The sequence below is a fragment of the Rhinatrema bivittatum genome, chromosome 8, assembly GCF_901001135.1.
Source record: "Rhinatrema bivittatum chromosome 8, aRhiBiv1.1, whole genome shotgun sequence".
In the NCBI taxonomy this organism is placed as follows: domain Eukaryota; kingdom Metazoa; phylum Chordata; class Amphibia; order Gymnophiona; family Rhinatrematidae; genus Rhinatrema; species Rhinatrema bivittatum.
In genome coordinates, this window is record NC_042622.1 from 268,377,784 (window position 1) to 268,396,865 (window position 19,082).

The following is a 19,082-nucleotide window of genomic DNA, read 5'->3' on the forward strand; positions in this document are numbered from 1 at the left end:
GAAAATGGGAGTGCCCAGGCATCTGAACTGGGAGCAGTGGTTTTTGGTTAATGAATATATTAAAGAGAGCAATCAGTAAGGTGATGAAATTTGCAGATGACACTCAAAGTAATTAAAACAGAAGCCTACTGTGAGTACTTCCAGGAGGACCTTGCAAGCCTGGGGAATTGGGTATCTAAATGTGGACAGGTGCAAAATGGTGCACTTAAAGAAAAATAATCCTAACTAGGAGGGTATTGCTCAAAGCATTTTTTTTCTGTGAGAAAACAATTTGCCAAAAATTCCTTCCCCGCCCTCACTGTGGTAAATGTAGCCATGCCGTGAACAGCACAGGTATTTCACCTATGTCCAAAAAAGAGGCAGGGAAGGGGGCAGAGAGAGGTGTGTGGTGGTGAGGAAGAATATCACATAGGGGCTTTCCACAGGAACAGGAAATGTATTACAGGTACACTGGACCCCCCTTTCCCCCTGCTGATGGAACTTCAAAGGAAAATCCTGTGTCAGGTTCACTTTGCCTCTTACAAGACCAATACGTAAACCATCACCCAGGATGGTTCTTACCAACTTTTGCCATGCTCTCCACAGCCCCTGAGGCTGTTGTAAAAGGTCCAGTCTCAGCATGCTCACTGACATTTGGATTTCAATCGTGGACCCTCGAGGCAGGTCACTTCAGCCTTCTAGAAAGCCCAGTGCTGTTCTGCTGCTGTTTAGGGTTGCAAACCCCAATGGCCAAATAAGACAGTGTGGGGGGAATAGCAGATGAATATCTACTTTTATGATAGCTGCTATTTGGCAAAACCCAAATATTTTCTGCTGTTCTCCATCCAGAGGTTGGAAAGATTTAGGAGTGAACTGAGCTTGGAAGGTGGGAGCAGGTAAGCAAGGAGGTGAGTTCAGACACCCAGAAACATACTAAACATTAGGACAAAAAACATAGAAACATAGAAACATAGAAATGACGGCAGAAGAAGACCAAATGGCCCATCCAGTCTGCCCAGCGAGCTTCACACATATTTTCTCTCATACTTATCTGTTTCTCTTAGCTCTTGGTTCTATTTCCCTTCCACCCCCACCTTTAATGTAGAGAGCAGTGATGGAGCTGCATCCAAGTGAAATATCTAGCTTGATTAGTTAGGGGTAGTAGCCGCCGCAATAAGCAAGCTACACCCATGCTTATTTGTTTTACCCAGACTATGTTATTAGCCCTTATTGGTTGTTTTTCTTCTCCCCTGCCGTTGAAGCAGAGAGCTATGCTGGATATGCGTGAAGTATCAGTCTTTCTCCCCTGCCGTTGAAGCAGAGAGCTATGCTGGATATGCGTGAAGTATCAGTTTTTCTTCTCCCCTGCCGTTGAAGCAGAGAGCTATTCTGGATATGCGTGAAGTATCAGTTTTTCTTCTCCCCTGCCGTTGAAGCAGAGAGCTATGCTGGATATGCGTGAAGTATCAGTCTTTCTCCCCTGCCGTTGAAGCAGAGAGCTATGCTGGATATGTGTGAAGTATCAGTTTTTCTTCTCCCCTGCCGTTGAAGCAGAGAGCTATGCTGGATATGCGTGAAGTATCAGTCTTTCTCCCCTGCCGTTGAAGCAGAGAGCTATGCTGGATATGCGTGAAGTATCAGTTTTTTCTTCTCCCCTGCCGTTGAAGCAGAGAGCTATTCTGGATATGCGTGAAGTATCAGTTTTTCTTCTCCCCTGCCGTTGAAGCAGAGAGCTATGCTGGATATGCGTGAAGTATCAGTCTTTCTCCCCTGCCGTTGAAGCAGAGAGCTATGCTGGATATGTGTGAAGTATCAGTTTTTCTTCTCCCCTGCCGTTGAAGCAGAGAGCTATGCTGGATATGTGTGAAGTATCAGTTTTTCTTCTCCCCTGCCGTTGAAGCAGAGAGCTATGCTGGATATGCGTGAAGTATCAGTCTTTCTCCCCTGCCGTTGAAGCAGAGAGCTATGCTGGATATGTGTGAAGTATCAGTTTTTCTTCTCCCATGCTGTTGAAGCAGAGAGCTACGCTGGATGTGCATCGAAAGTGAAGTATCAGGCACATTTGGTTTGGGGTAGTAACCGCTGTAACAAGCCAGCTACTCCCCGCTTTGTGAGTGCGAACCCTCTTTTCTTCTCCCCTGCTGTTGAAGCAGAGAGCTCTGCTGGATGTGTGAAGTATCAGTTTTTCTTCTCCCCTGCCGTTGAATCAGAGAACTTTGCTGTATATGCATTGAAAGTGAAGTATCAGGCTTATTTGATTTGGGGTAGTAACCGCCGTAACAAGCATGCATCTTAGTACTGTTGTATTCCAACAAGTATGTTGAATCATACAGGTTTGCACAGACATTTTTGTTTTGGTAAGAAAAAAAAATAGGAAAACAAAATGACATGAAAAAAGCCCATTGGAGGGACAAAACCTCTCTGGTGCATCCTTTCTGATCTCCTCTGCCTCCTCCCCCACCTCACACAACCCTCTGATTATATTTTCTTTCTTCACAGGGCAGGATTGATCTTGCTTTTGCCCCGCCAGGATGCCAGCACGTCAAGGCCAGGGTCATGGTTAATTTCTTCCAGACAAAATGGCAGGGGCCTGGGCCTGGGCCTGGCCTGGTGCCATTTCTAAGCACACCTGCGGTGCAGGGATTGCTCCTGCCCCCCTGGAGATAAAGAAACATTAAGGTAAGAGGGATCAGAGGGGATGCCCGAAAGGTGTTTTTTTTTTGTTGTTGTTGGCAGCAACACTTTAAAACAAAACAAGCACAATTGTCTGCATTTTTCTTTCATTTTATTTTAAAACACACCAGGAGAAGTTCCCACTTCATTTCAAAGGCAGTGCACATCCCTTTGGAGAAGGATCGCTGCTGCAAGGTTAGGGGCCTTTTTGCCTCCCGGTGACCTGTGTGTTTTTTTCTTGCACACTGGCCACACCCAGGGGGCTGGTGAAGGAGCGAAGGGGAGTAAATGAAAGTGAAGGTGCGGAGCCAGAGCAGAGCCTGGGCTCTGAGGAGGAGCAGTCACCTAGGAAGACGTCCTTAGGCTGCAGGTAAAACCTTCTCCTCCGGGGCAGCCCAAAACGATTTTTAGGAGCCACCTTTGGGTGGGGTGGGGACTCCTGGCTAGAGTGTGACTGAGGACCCGGGGCTCTTGGGCTGTAAGTGTCAGAGGTGAGACAGGCTCCAGGACATCCGTCCTCCCTCCCTCCCTCTAATTCACTGGTTCTAAAGCATTGGTTTAGTTTTAGCCTTGCAGCTGAGCTTGTGACTTCGGTGTTAATAAAGTTGCTTGAAGAGTCGCGCGCTCTCTCCCCCCCGAGCCTGGTTCGCTCTCTCCTTGGTTCTCTCTCTCGCGCGCGCGCTCTCTCGTTGTCGCGCGCTCTCTCCCTATTCCCTGCCTCGGGGACGTGGTTCTCTCCCTCTCTCCGGCGAACTTTCGGAGGCAGCGGTGCCGGCCGCCCTCCCTCCCGGTGAAGCCCGGCAGCGTTTTTAAGTTTCGTTTCTCGCAGCTGGAGTCTGTGCCGCAGGTTTACTTCCTCCTCGTCCGGCACTGCCAAAAGAGCGCGGTGCCGGGGGGGGGGCAGAGAGAGGCAACTTCACCTGCTGGGCACGCGCCGCCCCCTCCTCCTGCCGCGAGCTGAAGGGCGAGCGCGTTTTGCCTGCCTCCGACGATGGTAGCCTAGGTCCGGTGCAAAGCTGAGAAGTGTCTTGAGTAGTAGGCTCCCCCTTCGGTGTCCTGTTTACTATTCAGATTTAATGTAATTTAATTTTGGTGTTTGTATTCAGCCCTTTGCAGCTGGTAAGCCAGGGTTCAAAGCCCACTGCTGCTCCGTGTGAACTTGAGCAAGTCACTGCCCCCCCTCCATTGCTTCAGGTGCAAACTCAGGGTCTGATTTACTAAGGCTTTTCTCCCATTCTGTGCCTATGGGAAAAAATATTTAGTAAATAAGGCCCTTAGATTGTGCACTCTGGTATGATAGTACCTGTTTGTAATCTGCTTTGAAGTGGTCGAAAGGCAGAATATAAATCAAATAACAATAATAATAAAAACAACCATAGTGCATGTGTCTAATGTACATTTAAGATGTGTTCCGTGCGTATAATAATATTAAGCACATGAGATGAGGCCTCAGCCTGCCACTGCATTACCTCACAATGAGCCCGATACTGTAAAACCGCGGACGAACGCCCGCTCTGCCGGTGCGAGCGATCCAGTATGCAAATTAGGCGACGCGGTGCAAACGAGGGAAAGGAGGCGCTAGGGACACTAGCGCGTCCCTAGCGCCTCCTTTTGGCCTGGAGCGGCAGCTGTCAGCAGGTTTGACAGCCGACGCTCAATTTTGCCGGCGTCGGTTCTCGAGCCCGCTGACAGCCACGGGCTCTGAAACCGGACGCCGGCAAAATTGAGCGTCTGGTTTTCGGCCCGACAGCTGCGGGCCAAATTCAGATTTTTATTTTTATTTTTTTTACTTTTCGGGACCTCCGACTTAATATCGCTATGATATTAAGTCGGAGGGTGCACAGAAAAGCAGTTTTTACTGCTTTTCTGTGCACTTTCCTGGCGCCGGAAGAGGTCGGCGCTAATTTCTGAAAGTAAAATGTGCGGCTTGGCTGCACATTTTACTTTCTGTATCCCGCGCGCATACCTAATAGGGCCATCAACATGCATTTGCATGTTGAGGGCGCTATTAGGTGTCGCGGGTGGGCCGCGTGTTTTCCTCCCCTTACTGAATAAGGGGTAAGGGAAAACACGCGTCCAGAGCAGGGTGACAGTGCGCTCCGATGGAGCACACTGTACTGTATCGACCTGTGAAGAAGGGGTAAGGGAAAACACACGTCCAGAGCAGGGTGACAGTGCGCTCCGATGGAGCACACTGTACTGTATCGACCTGTGAAGAAGGGGTAAGGGAAAACACACGTCCAGAGCAGGGTGACAGTGCGCTCCGATGGAGCACACTGTACTGTATCGACCTGTGAAGAAGGGGTAAGGGAAAACACACGTCCAGAGCAGGGTGACAGTGCGCTCCGATGGAGCACACTGTACTGTATCGACCTGTGAAGAAGGGGTAAGGGAAAACACACGTCCAGAGCTAGCTAACAGTGCGCTCCGATGGAGCACACTGTACTGTATCGACCTGTGAAGAAGGGGTAAGGGAAAACACGCGTCCAGAGCTAGCTAACAGTGCACTCCGACGGAGCACACTGTACTGTATCGACCTGTGAAGAAGGGGTAAGGGAAAACACGCGTCCAGAGCTAGCTAACAGTGCACTCCGACGGAGCACACTGTACTGTATCGACCTGAATATCTGATGGTTTACTTTGGATCCTAGATGTACAGGAATTCAGGTCCCTTCCAGAAAGTGGGTGGTCTGGTTTCAGAGCTGGCCCAGGTGCTGGTCTGGAGAGCAGCAAGATGCAGACAGACAAGGCTGGTAACAGCAGAATCTGGTCAGAGTGTACACAGGTTTGATGGACCCTATGGAGACGTCATAGAAACGTCGGCAGAAGAAGACCAAACGGCCCATCCAGTCTGCCCAGCAAGCTTTCACACTTTTTTTTTCTCTCATACTTATCTGTTTCTCTTGGCTCTTAGTAACCTTTTTTTATTCTATTGCCCTTCCACCCCCACCATTAATGTAGAGAGCAGCGTTGGAACTGCATCTAAGTGAAATAGCTTAATTAGTTAGGGGTATTAACCACCACAATAAGCAAGCCACATCCATGCTTATCTGTTTATCCTGACTATGTAATTCAGTCCTTGTTGATTGTTGCCTGAATATAGATCCACCTTTCTTCATTCCCCCCTGCCATTGAAGCAGAGAGCTATGCCGGATATGCATTGAAAATGAAGTATCAGGCTTATTTGGTTTGGGGTAGTAACTGCCGTTACAAGCAAGCTACTCCCTGCTTTTTGTGAATGCAAATTCTTTTTTCCACATTTCCTCTTGCTGTTGTAGCTTAGAGCAATGTTGGAGTCGCATTAACCGTGTGCATGTTTATTGAATAAGGGTATTATCACCAGGCAGTAGCCGTCATTCCCATGAGCCACCCTCTCTTCATTCACGTCCTCTCAATTTTATGGATCCACAGTGTTTATCCCACGCCCCTTTGAAGTCCTTCACAGTTTTGGTCTTCACCACCTCCTCCGGAAGGGCGATCCAGGCATCCACCACTGGGTGAACCCTTAATTTAGTCTGTAAGAGTGCAGATTGGGGGGCGGGGGGGGGAGGTACCATTCAAATGCAGCCCCTCCCTTTGAGGGGTTTGGAATGGACGACCCCCCCGAGAGTCTATTTAGCAGCTTTCTAGAGAGTGCTCAGGAGGCAGGTTCTTTAGGTTTGCTAAGATTCAGGAGGTGTAGAGGAGCTTTTGCCTTTGTCTTTTTTTCAGGCTCGGTCAGTGGAAGCAGGATAACCCAGCCAGGGGATACTGACCCCAGTCGGGAGGACTCCCTTCCAGTCTACTCACTAGCTGGTTAGGAGCACAGGAATTGGGGAACTCTGTGTTTGGGACGCCCAGAGATAGGGAAGTGGAGGTGACCTGCTGCAAGGAACCAACTCCAGTCTTATTATCAGTTCTGAGGAGAATAAATCCTTTTGCCCTTCCTTCCTGTCTGAAGCAAGAGAGCTGCTTGATTCAAAGGGGATCCTTCCATCCAGGATCCAGGAAGAAAGAAAGAGACTGTGTAAGAACTACAGAGATCCTGAACATCTGCTAACCATGAGTGAAAGGGACGCAAACATCTCATCACCCCAGGAAGAGAGAAGAGGTTCTCTCTGTGCCATAGACTCTCTAACATTTTTTATCGGTTTTGGAAAGAGATTTGACCATCTTAAAAGACCCTGCCCACCTGAGAGCTCCAGTTTCCTTAGTGCAAGAGAGTGGAGGCGTCCCTGACCCTGATATAAGGGAGTCCTGCACAGTCAGAGGGAAGAGACTGCGGGTTTGAATTATGCGCCGTTCCTCTCCAGTGTTAAGCAGTGAAGACTTTGATTTTGGGCACTAAATCAGTGGCTCCAGGGCATTCATTTTACACTCGCTGCATCCGTCTTAAGGGGCGAGTGCCCTCCCCGAGGGGGACACACAGGACCAAAAAGGAATGTGTGGAAAGCTCACCCCTGTCACACTGGGCCCTGGAAGTAATAATGTCCCGTCCCCCCCTCACCTACGAAGGATCCGGCCCTGGGAGTAAGAGGGAACGCGAAAGAGCCAAGCCGATGTCAGGGTCCAGCCCCGAAGAGTAACAAATTATTTTATGGCCCTACCCGTGCAGGAATAGGCACACAGGGGTGGGGGTGGGGGGGGGGGGGTCACACATGTAAGTCGGGTCAGGCAATCTTTAAAGACAGAATTGCTTTACCACAGAGACAGCTTCTGAGCAAAGTAGCCTTCAAGCCGCTGGGAAGATTTCCTTGTGCCAAGGAATCCTATCCTCCCTCCCCCCCCCCCCCTTGCAGAAAGAACAGGAGCAAGATAACTTTTTAGGTGGATATTTAAAGAGGAACTTTGAGTACCTTTCTAAAGTTATGATGTGGGTACAAACTACCCACAAACCTCATCACTCTGGCAAGCTTGACAAAAATTGCCCCCTTAAGAGGCAAGGCAGCCAAAAAATAGTTACAGACATGGCCCCCCCCCCTCACCACAAACACTTGAAGCAGAATGTACTAAGCCTATGCTCACATTATTCACAACTGTGCCCAAAAGGGATGCATCACTTTTTTTTTTTTTCTTCACATCCATACAACTAGTAACAAGGAAGCTGATCTAAGAAGTGCTTGGCTTGGTAATGTTCCTCCAGCATAGGATGTGCTCTTATGTTAATGCTGTAAATTGTTTCTCTCCGTAGAACCGAGCTTCAATACCCCCAGCATGGAAAGCAACCAGTTTTCTCTCCAAAAAGAAGGCGGCAGGCAGATACCCCTGATGTCGCTGGAGGGTTTACAGCCGGTCGTGGAGAATCCCCTGGAGAGAACGTATAACAGGAAGGTATTTTCCACCTGGATTTGGATTTTAGATTTAATTACTCAACTTCTCCAAATCCTTCTGATCTTGTGTCCTTTCTTTGCACGTCTGTGCGCTACTTTACAGCGTGGCCAGGCCATGCATCCGCAGCTCCTCGTGTCTGTCTTCTGTGATGTCCGATATATTTTTTATGTGCTTTGGCAAATTAATAATTGCATTGGTTAGAGTGGCGGGTGCTGGTGCCAGTAGCCTACCTTATGCCTTTTCTTCCTCCTCTTTCTCTTGTCTCCTTCCCCTCAACACCTTTATCACTGTATCCCCCTCGTTACTGGGTCCTCATTTATCTCAGCCTCCCTGTTTAGCAAACTTCCTCTGATATAGTTTGTTTCCTCTGTATCTGTACTTGTTTCTAATTTTTATGTTTTGTACATCGCTTTGATTTACAAATTAGAAAAGCAGTTAAGAAAACAAGCTAAACTAAACTCTGGTGGTGAAAGATGATGATAAAACATCTTGGTCTGAAGGCGGCACTCTCCTTTTGACTGACAGACTGACGTTCTCACTGCCCATGGACCAGTAGGCTACTTGACCAAGTTTTCTTACGCTGACCCCTCTTCTTCTTTTATCACTGACGTGATACTTGCTCTCCTGACAAAACCTATCTGCAGAGCCAGGTTTATTGGATTGTGGCACACTCTCATGGGAACTTTGTTCACATTTACTTCCGAAATCTGGGGTCAGCCGACGAGTCAAAAGAACGGTGCCTTCTACTGGCCAAGCAGGTGAAATGCCATCTTTTCCAAAGGGCAGTTCTGTCCTCCTACCACTACCCGGGGCTCTTTACAGCACCTCTTGCTTAAATAAGTGCTCATCTGTTTCTTTCATGTCTTCTGTTACCTGAAACCAGAAATGTCGGTGGAAGATGAAGGTCTCGGCGCACGAGCTGAAGTTCCTGAAATCCTTGGACCTCAAAGAACTGGTACTGGAGATATTTAGAACCTTGGGAGTTCCCGTAGAGTTGGAACTAGATGGGGAACTGTGGGGAACTGCCCCATCCCTGGAGGATGCCCTGGAAGCAGAACAGGCTCTCCGTGGTCTGATTTTCCAGAAGGTGTTCCCTATTCCCATTAAAACCTTTGGGGCATGTGAGTGGCATGTCGTGAAACACTGGCTGAAAAGTAAAATTCAAGAATTCAGGAACAGTGTGCACATTGATATCTTTCAGAACGGGGACACTGGATCCTTTCAGGTTGTCTTAGTAGGGTTTAAGGACTGCTTTGCCATTGTGGAACGTGACCTTGCAAATTTTTTGCATAGTCAGGAATACACCACAGAGCACTTCCCCATTGGCTCCACTGAGCTTTTGCAGCTTCAGGAACTACAGAACACCTTCAATCTGTCGCCCTTCCAAGTGGAGATAGAGGCCAAGTTTGATCTGAGAGCTCCAGCCATACTTTTCCATGGGCCAAAGAAAGGCATCGAGAAATCCAAAGGCATTGTTGCTGAGCTACTCCTCAGGTCTGGGCAAAGACCTCAACGAGCCTGTGGAACTCCTTTGCATGACTCCCTCTTCCAATGGACAGGGGACTCTGTAGTTTCACTTCATTGGAGTAATGGTGAATGTTCTATGCCAAATGTGGATGCAGTGATCTACCCTCTGAGGCACAGCAGAATTGCAGGAACTGGAGGTGGACCCTCCAGCACCTTGGGAGAGATTACAGGACAAGGCCAAACCCCAAGTCGGGGGATCTCAGTCTCTTCTCAGACCATCATATCTCAAACTGGGAAATTACAAAGGGTGATCCACCTGGCAACTGTGCCTCAGGGTACCGAGGAACAGCTGGATGAGATTCCCCAGGGCTGGGAGCATTGCTTGACAGAGGCCATGTGTCTTGGCCTTGATTATGCAGAAAAGCAAGGGCTTACCTCGCTTGCTGTTCTCTGTCTAGAATCTGCAAGTGATGTCCTTGCTCCTTCAGCTTATGCGAGGAGTGTCACAAAGGCATTGAAACTGTTCAGCCAAGTCTGTCCCTTCCCAAGGCTAAAGCAAGTCGTGTTCATTAGTGACCAGGAGGCTGCTCTCTCTAAGTTCTCTTCCAGGTTCCGAAGGAAGTGGAGAAGTTTGGATAGCAGCCAAACTGCCCTATGTCTTGGATGCCATGAAGGAAAGGACAACGTACAGATAGAAGTAGCCTCTGGATATGTTGCTCAGGAGGAGGTAGGCAGCGAATATCTATTTTTTAAAAATCACTTCTTACTATTTCTCTTAAGCCTTTATAGCTGTTTCAGAAAAGTTTCCCTTCTTTTCTTTTGTACACAGTTACTGTATAAAGAAATTTAGAGTGTGACACTCGAGCTGTGTTCTTTCAGTTGCTGAAGTCTTCACACGACATTGAGAAATTACTCCTTAACCTGATGATTTCCTTTTCTTTTGGACAGACAGATGAATCCATAACCAGTGGGACATGCACCTCTACCAGCAAATGGAGACAGAGCAAACTGACGTCACAGTATATATACCCCCTGTAGTAACATCAGACTGCCAGTATTCTCTTCAAAAGCAACTGTGGACAGACTAGCAAAAAACTTGATTAAAAACAGACAACCAATACTGTGCTCAGACACAGAATGTATTAACACTAGTCTAGGGACTGGATTAACACTTACCAATAATCCCCTGGAACCATACAGGAGGTCCATACCACAATCATTTGGCAGCCAAGGGCGGGAAGCTGGATTCATCTGTCTGTCCTAAAGAAAAGGAAATTATCAGGTAAGTAGTAATTTCTCATTTCTTAGTGTCCAGACAGATGACTTCAGAACCAATGGAATGTACCTTAGCTACTCCCGAATATAGCAGGAATCTGCCCGCGGTCCATCAAAACTACACCTGCAAGGCTGCTTTCTCCTAGGCCTGTACATTCAGATGATAATGCCTGGAAACGGTGTGTAAGGAGGCCCACATTGCAGCTCGGCAAATGTTGACGGGAGACAACAATCTAACCTTCGTCCATGACACTGCCTGAGCCCTAGTGGAATGAGCCCTAACCTGAGTGGGTAATGGCTTTTCAGCTGCCACATATGTGGCCGTGACCACCTCCTTAACCCAGCAAGCTATTGTAGCCCGCGAAGCTGGTTCACCCTTTTTCTTCCACCATGAAGGACGAACAGGCGATCCATCTTTCGGAAAGGTTTAGAAACCTCCAGATATCTCACTATATGTCTCTTGACATCCAAAGGACGCAACAGGCAGGATTCCTCCTCATCTCTTTCCTTATCCAAGGATGGTAAGGAAATGGAATGGTTCAAGTGGAAATCTGAAACCACTTTAGGCAAGAAGGAAGGAACAGTATGCATCTGTATTGCCCTGGAGTCACCCAAAGGAACAGCTCCTGCCAAGACAAGGCCTGAAGCTCGGAAATTTGACATGCAGAATAAATCACCACCAGAACCACCGTTTTCAAGGTCAGTAACTGCAAGGAAAAGCTTTGCAGCAGTCGAAACATAGGGCCCACCAAGAAACACAACACCAGGTTAAGACTCCACAAGGGAACCAGTAACCACAAGGGAGGTCGAAGATGTTTCACTCCATTCAAAAAATGAGCTACATCAGGATGAGAGGATAAGGATTTGCCATTTACTTGGCCCCTGAAACAAGCGAGAGCCGCTACCTGTACCTTCAAGGAATTAAGGGCCAACCCTTTATTCAACTCTTCCTGCAAAAAACTCCAAAATGAGCAGAATCCCAACTGAATGAGGAAGCACTCCTCGATCTTCACACCAAGCCTCAAACACTCGTCAAACTTTCATGCTCATAGCAAGGTGGCAATCACTACAGAAGAATATCCATGCTTCAACAAATGAGCTCTCTCAAGGGCCATACCATAAGACAAAACTGAGTCAGATCTTCATGAAGAACAGGCCCCTGCTGCAACAGGTTCCTGTATGGTGGAAAATGAAGGGGGGTTTCCACCAGGAGTCTTCGCAGATTGGCATAGCATGGTCTTCTGGGCCAATCCAGTGCCACCAATAGTACCATCCTGCTGTGGCCTTCGATCCTTCAAACCATTCTTCCCAATAGGGATCACGGGGAAAAGGCATACAGCAGTTTGCCTTCCAAGGCATTGATCCCCAAGGACTTTGGTTCTCTCCTGCGAATGAAGAATCGAGGAACCTTCGCATTGCGAGAAGTTACCAACAGTTCTATAAATGAAAGACCCCAGCAATCCACTATCAACTGGAATGCCTCATCCAACAATACCCATTCTCCTGGGTCTAAACTCTCCCTGCTGAGAGAGTCTGCTCTTACATTGTCTTTTCCTGCAATGTGCGAGGCTGAGATCTCCTGAATATGCACTTCCATCCATTCCATAAGTTGGTCTATCTCTTGCAATACTTACTGGCTCTTGGTTCCTCCCTGCCAATTGATGTAAGCCACCATTGTTGTATTGTCCGACATTATTTGGACAGCTCGACCCTGCAGCTGAACTGTAAGCATGCCAACTGGACCGCCCGGGCTTCCAGCTGATTGATGTTCCAGAGAGACTCCTCCGTATTCCAGCATCCTTGCACTGTTAGTTCCTGACTGTGAGCTCTCCAACCTTGGAGGCTCGCAAGTGTTGCGAGTTCCAACCAGTTCGGTGATGTCAGGAAGACTCCCTTTTTCAAATGATCTGCTTGCAACCACCACTGGAGATGAGAGCAGACTTCCATTGGCAGGTGGAGCTGAATCAAATAATCCAGAGACTGCGGGTTCCATCGATACAGCAGGGAACGCTGAAATGTACACACATGCGCCCTCGCCCAAGGTATTACTTCCAAGGTTGCCACCATCAACCCAAGTATCTGTAGATAGGGCCACACTGTTGGGTATATAGTGTTCACCAAGAGACGCATCCACACCATCATCTTTTGAATATGAGCTTCTGGAAGAAAAATGTTGCCCTACTTTGTGTCAAAAAACATATCCAGATACTCTGACAACTGAGATGGTTGAAGATTGCTTTTGGCTAGGTTCACTACCTAACCAAGCTCCTGCAACAAGAACTTCACCTAGCAGGTCACCAGATTGCTCTCTTCCATCTGGCCTGAATCAAACAGTCATCTAAATACAGGTGTACAAGGATCCCATTCTTTCTCTGCCGCCATTACCACCATAACCTTGTAAAAGGTTCTAGGAGTGGTGGCTAGACCAAAAGGCAGCACCCGAAACTGATAATGACACCACAGTACTATAAAATGCAGAAAACGGTGCTCCAATCGGATAGGAATATGGAGGTACGCCTTGGACAGACCATGGGGGTCAGAAATTCCCCTGACTGGACAGCTATTATCACTGAGTGCAATGTTTCCATGCAAAAGTGAGTCACCCGCAAATCACGATTGACCCTTTTGAGATCCAGGATGGAATGAAAGGAATCTTCCTTCTTGGGCACAATGAAATAAATGGAATATTGACCTGTATTTTCTTGAGATGTGAGCACTGGAACCACAGCCCTCAGACTGAGGAGTCTTGACAGTGTACTCTCGATGGTCTGCTTCTTCTGCGGAGAATGGCAGGGAGACACCATGAACACGTCCCAAGGAATACTGCAAAACTCCAGCACATATCCTTCTCACATACCTCCAGCACCCACTGATCCGATGTAATCTCGACCCACCTCTGATAAAAGAGAGAGCGGTACCCCCTATCTCCTGTTCCCGGGGGTGGGTCGGGAAAGCTTCATTGTGAATCTTGATTCCACTACCAGAGCCCGCTCCCATCTTGGGCTGTCTGGGACGAAAGGACTGATCCCTGCCAAAAGGCCAAGTCCTCTGAAAGGTCGCTCCTCTATAGGGATGAAAACGCCTGAAACCCCTGAGACAAACCCTCATAGCAAAGGGGCTCGGTGACTGCTTCTTATCCTCCGGTAGTCGAGGAACCGCTCCCAAACAAGAGTGATCCTTTAAAAGGCAATTTCGTAAGATCAGCTTTGGAGGTCACATTGGCCGCCCAGTTTCTCAGCCATAACTGACGCGTGGCCGCTGTTGCCAGAGCCACTCCTCTTGCCAAGGTGCGGACCAAATCGCAGCCCGCATCTGCTGAAAAGGCGGTGGCGGGTTCCATAACTGCTCTGGAATTCACTTCAGAGCCATCAACCTCCTGAGAGAGAGAAGCAAACAGGAGCGAGCCACCAGGGAACAACAGGAAGCTACCTGCAATGTCATTACCACTGCTTCAATGCTTGCTTAAGGATGACCTCAATCCTTCTATCATGCACATCCTTCAAGGCCGCTCCTCCCTCCGTGGGGATGGTTGTCTGTTTAGAGACGGCACAGACAAGCATGTCTACTTTCAGAAAACGCAGACGCTCTCTCACCACGTGATCCAGGGGATTCGGGCCTTCCAATGTCTGAATCCTTTAAAATTTGCCTCCGGGACATCCCATTCAAGATCAATCAGTTCTTGAACAGCCTCAATAACCGGGAAAAAACAAGAGCCTTTACGCAAAGAAACCAAAATGGGATTTCTCTTTGGCTCAGACATGGAATCAGCCCCAGGGACTCCCAGCATCTTCAGTGTCTGGGAAATCAGGGCTGGCAGTTCATCTCTATGAAAGAACCACAACATGGTTCTATACGGTTCCAGCGCTGGGGGTGGGGGATGTCCCCATCCTCCAGGGAATCAGGATCTGCCTCATCATCAGTGCCATCAGATGCCTGTCAGGTACACCTGCAGCTCGAGGTGTACTTCAGCACTTAAACGTCGTACCAGAAGAGGGAGAGGCCCCCGCCTGAGGATCTGCACTGAAAGGCTTGGAAGGCGCTGAGGACTGTGCCTGTAGGAAGGATGGCAGTCTTTGAAAAAACTCTGCTCTTAACCAGGCCATCATCAGGCTGGGAAGACCCAGGCTTAGTAAAATCAGAGGAAGATAATTCTCCCTGAGTCTCTAAGCAGTGCTGGCATAAGTTAGAGGGCCCTTCAGGCTGAGATGCCCTAATGTGTAAGGCAGCACAGAGAGAGAGGTGCTTAGGTTTCTTAGCCACTGGCACCATTAATCCATCAGTATGCTTAACAGGCGACTAAAGATAATGCATCCAGCTGAAGCCCCGCTGAAACAAAATTTATGCGCACAAAATTTAAGCATCCCAAGTTTGTGTGCCAAAAAGTTAAGTGCATTGTTACCATTCCAAATCTTGAAGCACAATCAATATGTGAGAGAGTGCATGTACAGGCCACGCGCACAAATCAGATGCACAGCAGGACGCACTTGCGTGCACCGATTATCCTGTAGAGGGCAGCCGACTGCGCAGAAAACACATGAAAACACTGCCGCGGCCTACCAAGCAGCTCACAAAAAAGAAGCCTAACAGCGGGGCCTAGTCCAACAGGGCCACTCAAACCGCCAGGCTGCCTAGTTCTCCTATCCCCCACGGGAGTGCTGTTTCTTCTTCTTTTTTTTTGAGATGGTCTCTGGCTTTGGGGGGAGAGGGCATATGCTATCACCGCCTCACTCGGCCTCCTGCACCCGTTGCCTTTAAGCTGTACAATCAGTTAAATCCATGCCGGCTGAGAAACCAGCTACCGGACCAAGGCATTCATCTGAAGGACCATGGAAATCACTTCAGGAATTCTCAACTGGGGGAGGGACCATTTGGTATCACCGCAGGAGAGCAAAGCAAATAATTTTCCTTTTCAAATTCTCCTTCTAAAAGCTGAAGCAATCCCCAGTAGGGAGATGCACGTCCACCATCTGCTGGAGACGGAGAATACTGACAAGCTGATGTCACAGTTTGCTCCATCTCAATCTGCTGGTAGAGATGCATAACCCACTGGTTCTGGCTTCATCTGTCTGGATGCTAAGATATCATTGTTTAGTGACATTACCTTTCTACATGGTAACACACAGTTTGAGCTTTATATAATCATAAAATGATAGGTTTGGAAGGGAGCTCAAGAAGTCATCTTGTCCAGTGGTTCTCAACTTGGTCCTTGTTAACCACCTGGCCAGTCTGTTTTTCAGAATGAATAAAACAGATTTGCATGTATTAATTATGCCAGTACTTGGCTGCTCTCAGTAGTTAAAAATTTCTTCCTGAAGTATAATCTATCTAAACATTTTTGGATGCAATTTAAGCCTGTTATTTTGGTCTATATTACCAACATATCCTCCCAATTCAGTGAAGAGTCTACACTCTCTTTGGCCTGCCTGTCACATCTAATGTATTTATAGTATAAATTCTTACTATCTTTTTTGTTTCTTTTGCTAATTCTATTCTTACCCCTACCCTGGAGGTACACCTAACTGGTCTGGTTTTCAGCATATTCACAATGAATATGCATGAGATAAGTTTGCAAGTCACTCCACTCCACATACAGTTTACTCTTTTCTGTTAATCACCCATAAATACATTCACTCTGCAGCTCCTCCTTCCCTGTCTTCTCTTCTCACTCCCTACATCCTTCCTCCTGAACTCCATTCATCTGGCAAGTCGCTCTTACCTGTGCCCTTCTCCTCCTCCATGCTTTCCACCTTGCAGTGATGTATGCCTGGACCTGACTTCCCGAGCCCCTGCATCATGCTCCCTCTCAGGCCATATTCAGATCCAATATTAAAATCCACCTTTTTAATGAAAAATGCATGCGATGAGTTTGTGTGCAGTGGATATGCTGAAAACCAGAATTTTAGCTGTGCCTCCAGGACAGAGTTCAGGATCACTGTAAAATCTATTCAGCTTCTGCTCTCTAATAATCGTGTCTGGTTTTTGAACTTCTATCCTAATGTATTGCGGTATTTTGTAGTCCCTCCTGCCATTGAGCTAAGTGTTGCGGATACAAAAAAATCAGGAATGGGGAGAAGGTGGGGAGATTTATCAGCAATCCAAGACTGGCCTAAAATTTCCTTTTTTTGAACTGGGTCATTAGATATCTATGACCCTGAGCAACACTGACAAGACTGCTCAAATTCTGGTTTTATCCCCTTTGCATCTATGGACTTGTACTTCCAATTTTGAAAAGAAAGACAAGGTAGCATGGTTTCCATGTTAGAATACTTGAATGCAAGGAAATAAAAGTTAACAAACAAAAATAATATAAGGTGATCCCTTTTTATTGAGCTAACAATACATTTCTTGACTAACATTTGGAAGTTGGCATTCCCTCCCTTAGATCCAAAACAGAATGAGCAAAAGATGGCATTTGCCAGCAAATACAAGTGAATCATAAAACACATCCAGTGATTAGTGTGAAGGAGAAAGGAAAGACGTATGTGTGTGGAAGGCCCTTGAACATTCAAAACCCTGCTAGAATAGAAACATAGAAATGACGGCAGAAGAAGACCAAACGGCCCATCCAGTCTGCCCAGCAAGCTTTCACACTTATTTTTTCTCATACTTATCTGTTACTCTTGGCCCTTATTAGTAACTTTTTGGTTCTATTTACCTTCCACCCCCACCACTGATGTAGAGAGCAGTGCTGGAGCTGCATCTAAATGAAGTACCAAACTTAATTGGTTAGGGGTAGTAACCACCGCAACTCCCACGCTTATTTGTTTACCTAGCCTGTGCAATTCAGTCCTTGTTGGTTGTTGTCTGAATGTAAATCCTCTTATCTTCACCCCCCCTCCCCCCCCCCCCCCCCCCCCCCGCCGATGAAGCAGAGAGCTATGCTGAATATGCATTGAAAGTGAAGTATGAGGCTTATTTGGTTTGGAGTAGTAACCGCCACAACAAGCAAGCTTCTCCCCCGTTTTTTTGTGAATGTAAATCCTTTTTTCCTCATTTCCTCTTGCTGTTGAAGCATAGAGCAATGTTGGAGTCGCAAAACCGTGTACTCGAGGAGCGAGTACCTGGATACTGTATAGGCACCTGGAAAGAAGCATAGGGCCCCTGAGGAGCTGATACCCAAGTTAGTGAACCCCAAAGGGTGGAGAGAGCTTCTAGCAGCAGCGAGAAGCAGCAGAGCAGCTTAGACCAGACGAATCCAATCCTTGCTAACTCAAAGTTCAGTTAGCAAATGGGCAACCTATATACCTGGATGTTGTGACGTCACTTGAGGGGGGCGCCCCCGAGGTTCACGCCACCACTGGAATATAGATGTGGGTGGCATGCGCACCCTAGGAGTCCCTCAGATAGATCATGGCGGAATGCCTTGCCATAGCCGCTCTGGGGACGCCAGTGAAAGTGGCAAGAAGACGCAGCGGTCGCCATCTTCCCGAGGCTGGTGGAGAAAGCATTTAAAAAGTTGAGGCAAGTAGGATGAAGCCATCTGAGTCCAGACGCAACAAAATCTTTTACAGTTTTGGTCTTCACCACTTCCTCCAGAAAGGCGTTCCAGGCATCCACCATCCTCTCCGTGAAGAAATACTTCCTGACATTGGTTCTGAGTCTTCCTCCCTGGAGTTTTAAATCATGACCCCTGGTTCTGCTGATTTTTTTTTCCAGCGGAAAAGGTTTGTCGTTGACTTTGGATCATTAAAACCTTTCAAGTATCTGAAAGTCTGTATCATATCACCCCTGCTCCTCCTTTCCTCCAGGGTGTACATATTTAGGTTCTTCAATTTCTCCTCATAAATCATTTGATGAAGACCACCTTTTTGGTTGCCCTTCTCTGGACCACCTCCATCCTGTCTCTGTCCCTTCGGAGATACGGTCTCCAGAACTGAGCACAGTATTCCAGGTGAGGCCCCACCAAGGACCTGTACAAGGGGATAATCACTTCCCTTTTCTTACTCTATATTCCTCTCTCTATGCAGCCCAGCATTCTTCTGGCTTTAGCCATCGCCTTGTCACATTGTTTCACCGACTTCAGATCATTAGACACTCTCACCCCAAGGTCTCTCTCCTGCTCCATGCACATCAGCCCTTCACCCCCCATCAAATACAGTTCTTTTGGATTTCCATTTCCCATATGCATGACGCTGCACTTCTTGGCATTGAATCTCACTTGCCATATCTTTGACCACTCTTCCAGCTTCCTTAAATCCTGTCTCATTCTCTCCATTCCTTCCAGGGTGTCCACTCTGTTGCAGATCTTAGTGTCATCCGCAAAAAGACAAACCTTACCTTCTATCCCATCCGCAATGTCGCTCACAAAGATATTGAACAGGACCGGTCCCAACACCGATCCTTGTGGCACTCCACTTAATACCGCTCTCTCTTCAGAG

The 19,082-nt window shown here is 47.6% G+C and overlaps 1 protein-coding gene across 1 annotated transcript in view; it reads left to right on the forward strand.

Moving 5' to 3' along the window:
* Nucleotides 1-2,796: 2,796 nt before the first annotated feature.
* LOC115096343 overlaps nucleotides 2,797-19,082 on the forward strand; it is a 43,601-nt gene continuing 27,315 nt past the window's right edge. Inside the window, exons 1-3 of the mRNA XM_029610802.1 lie at nucleotides 2,797-3,022; nucleotides 7,823-7,962; nucleotides 8,846-10,156. Coding sequence (XP_029466662.1) covers nucleotides 7,846-7,962; nucleotides 8,846-10,156 — 1,428 coding nt within the window. The 5' untranslated portion in view covers nucleotides 2,797-3,022; nucleotides 7,823-7,845. The remainder of the gene's footprint in view (nucleotides 3,023-7,822; nucleotides 7,963-8,845; nucleotides 10,157-19,082) is intronic.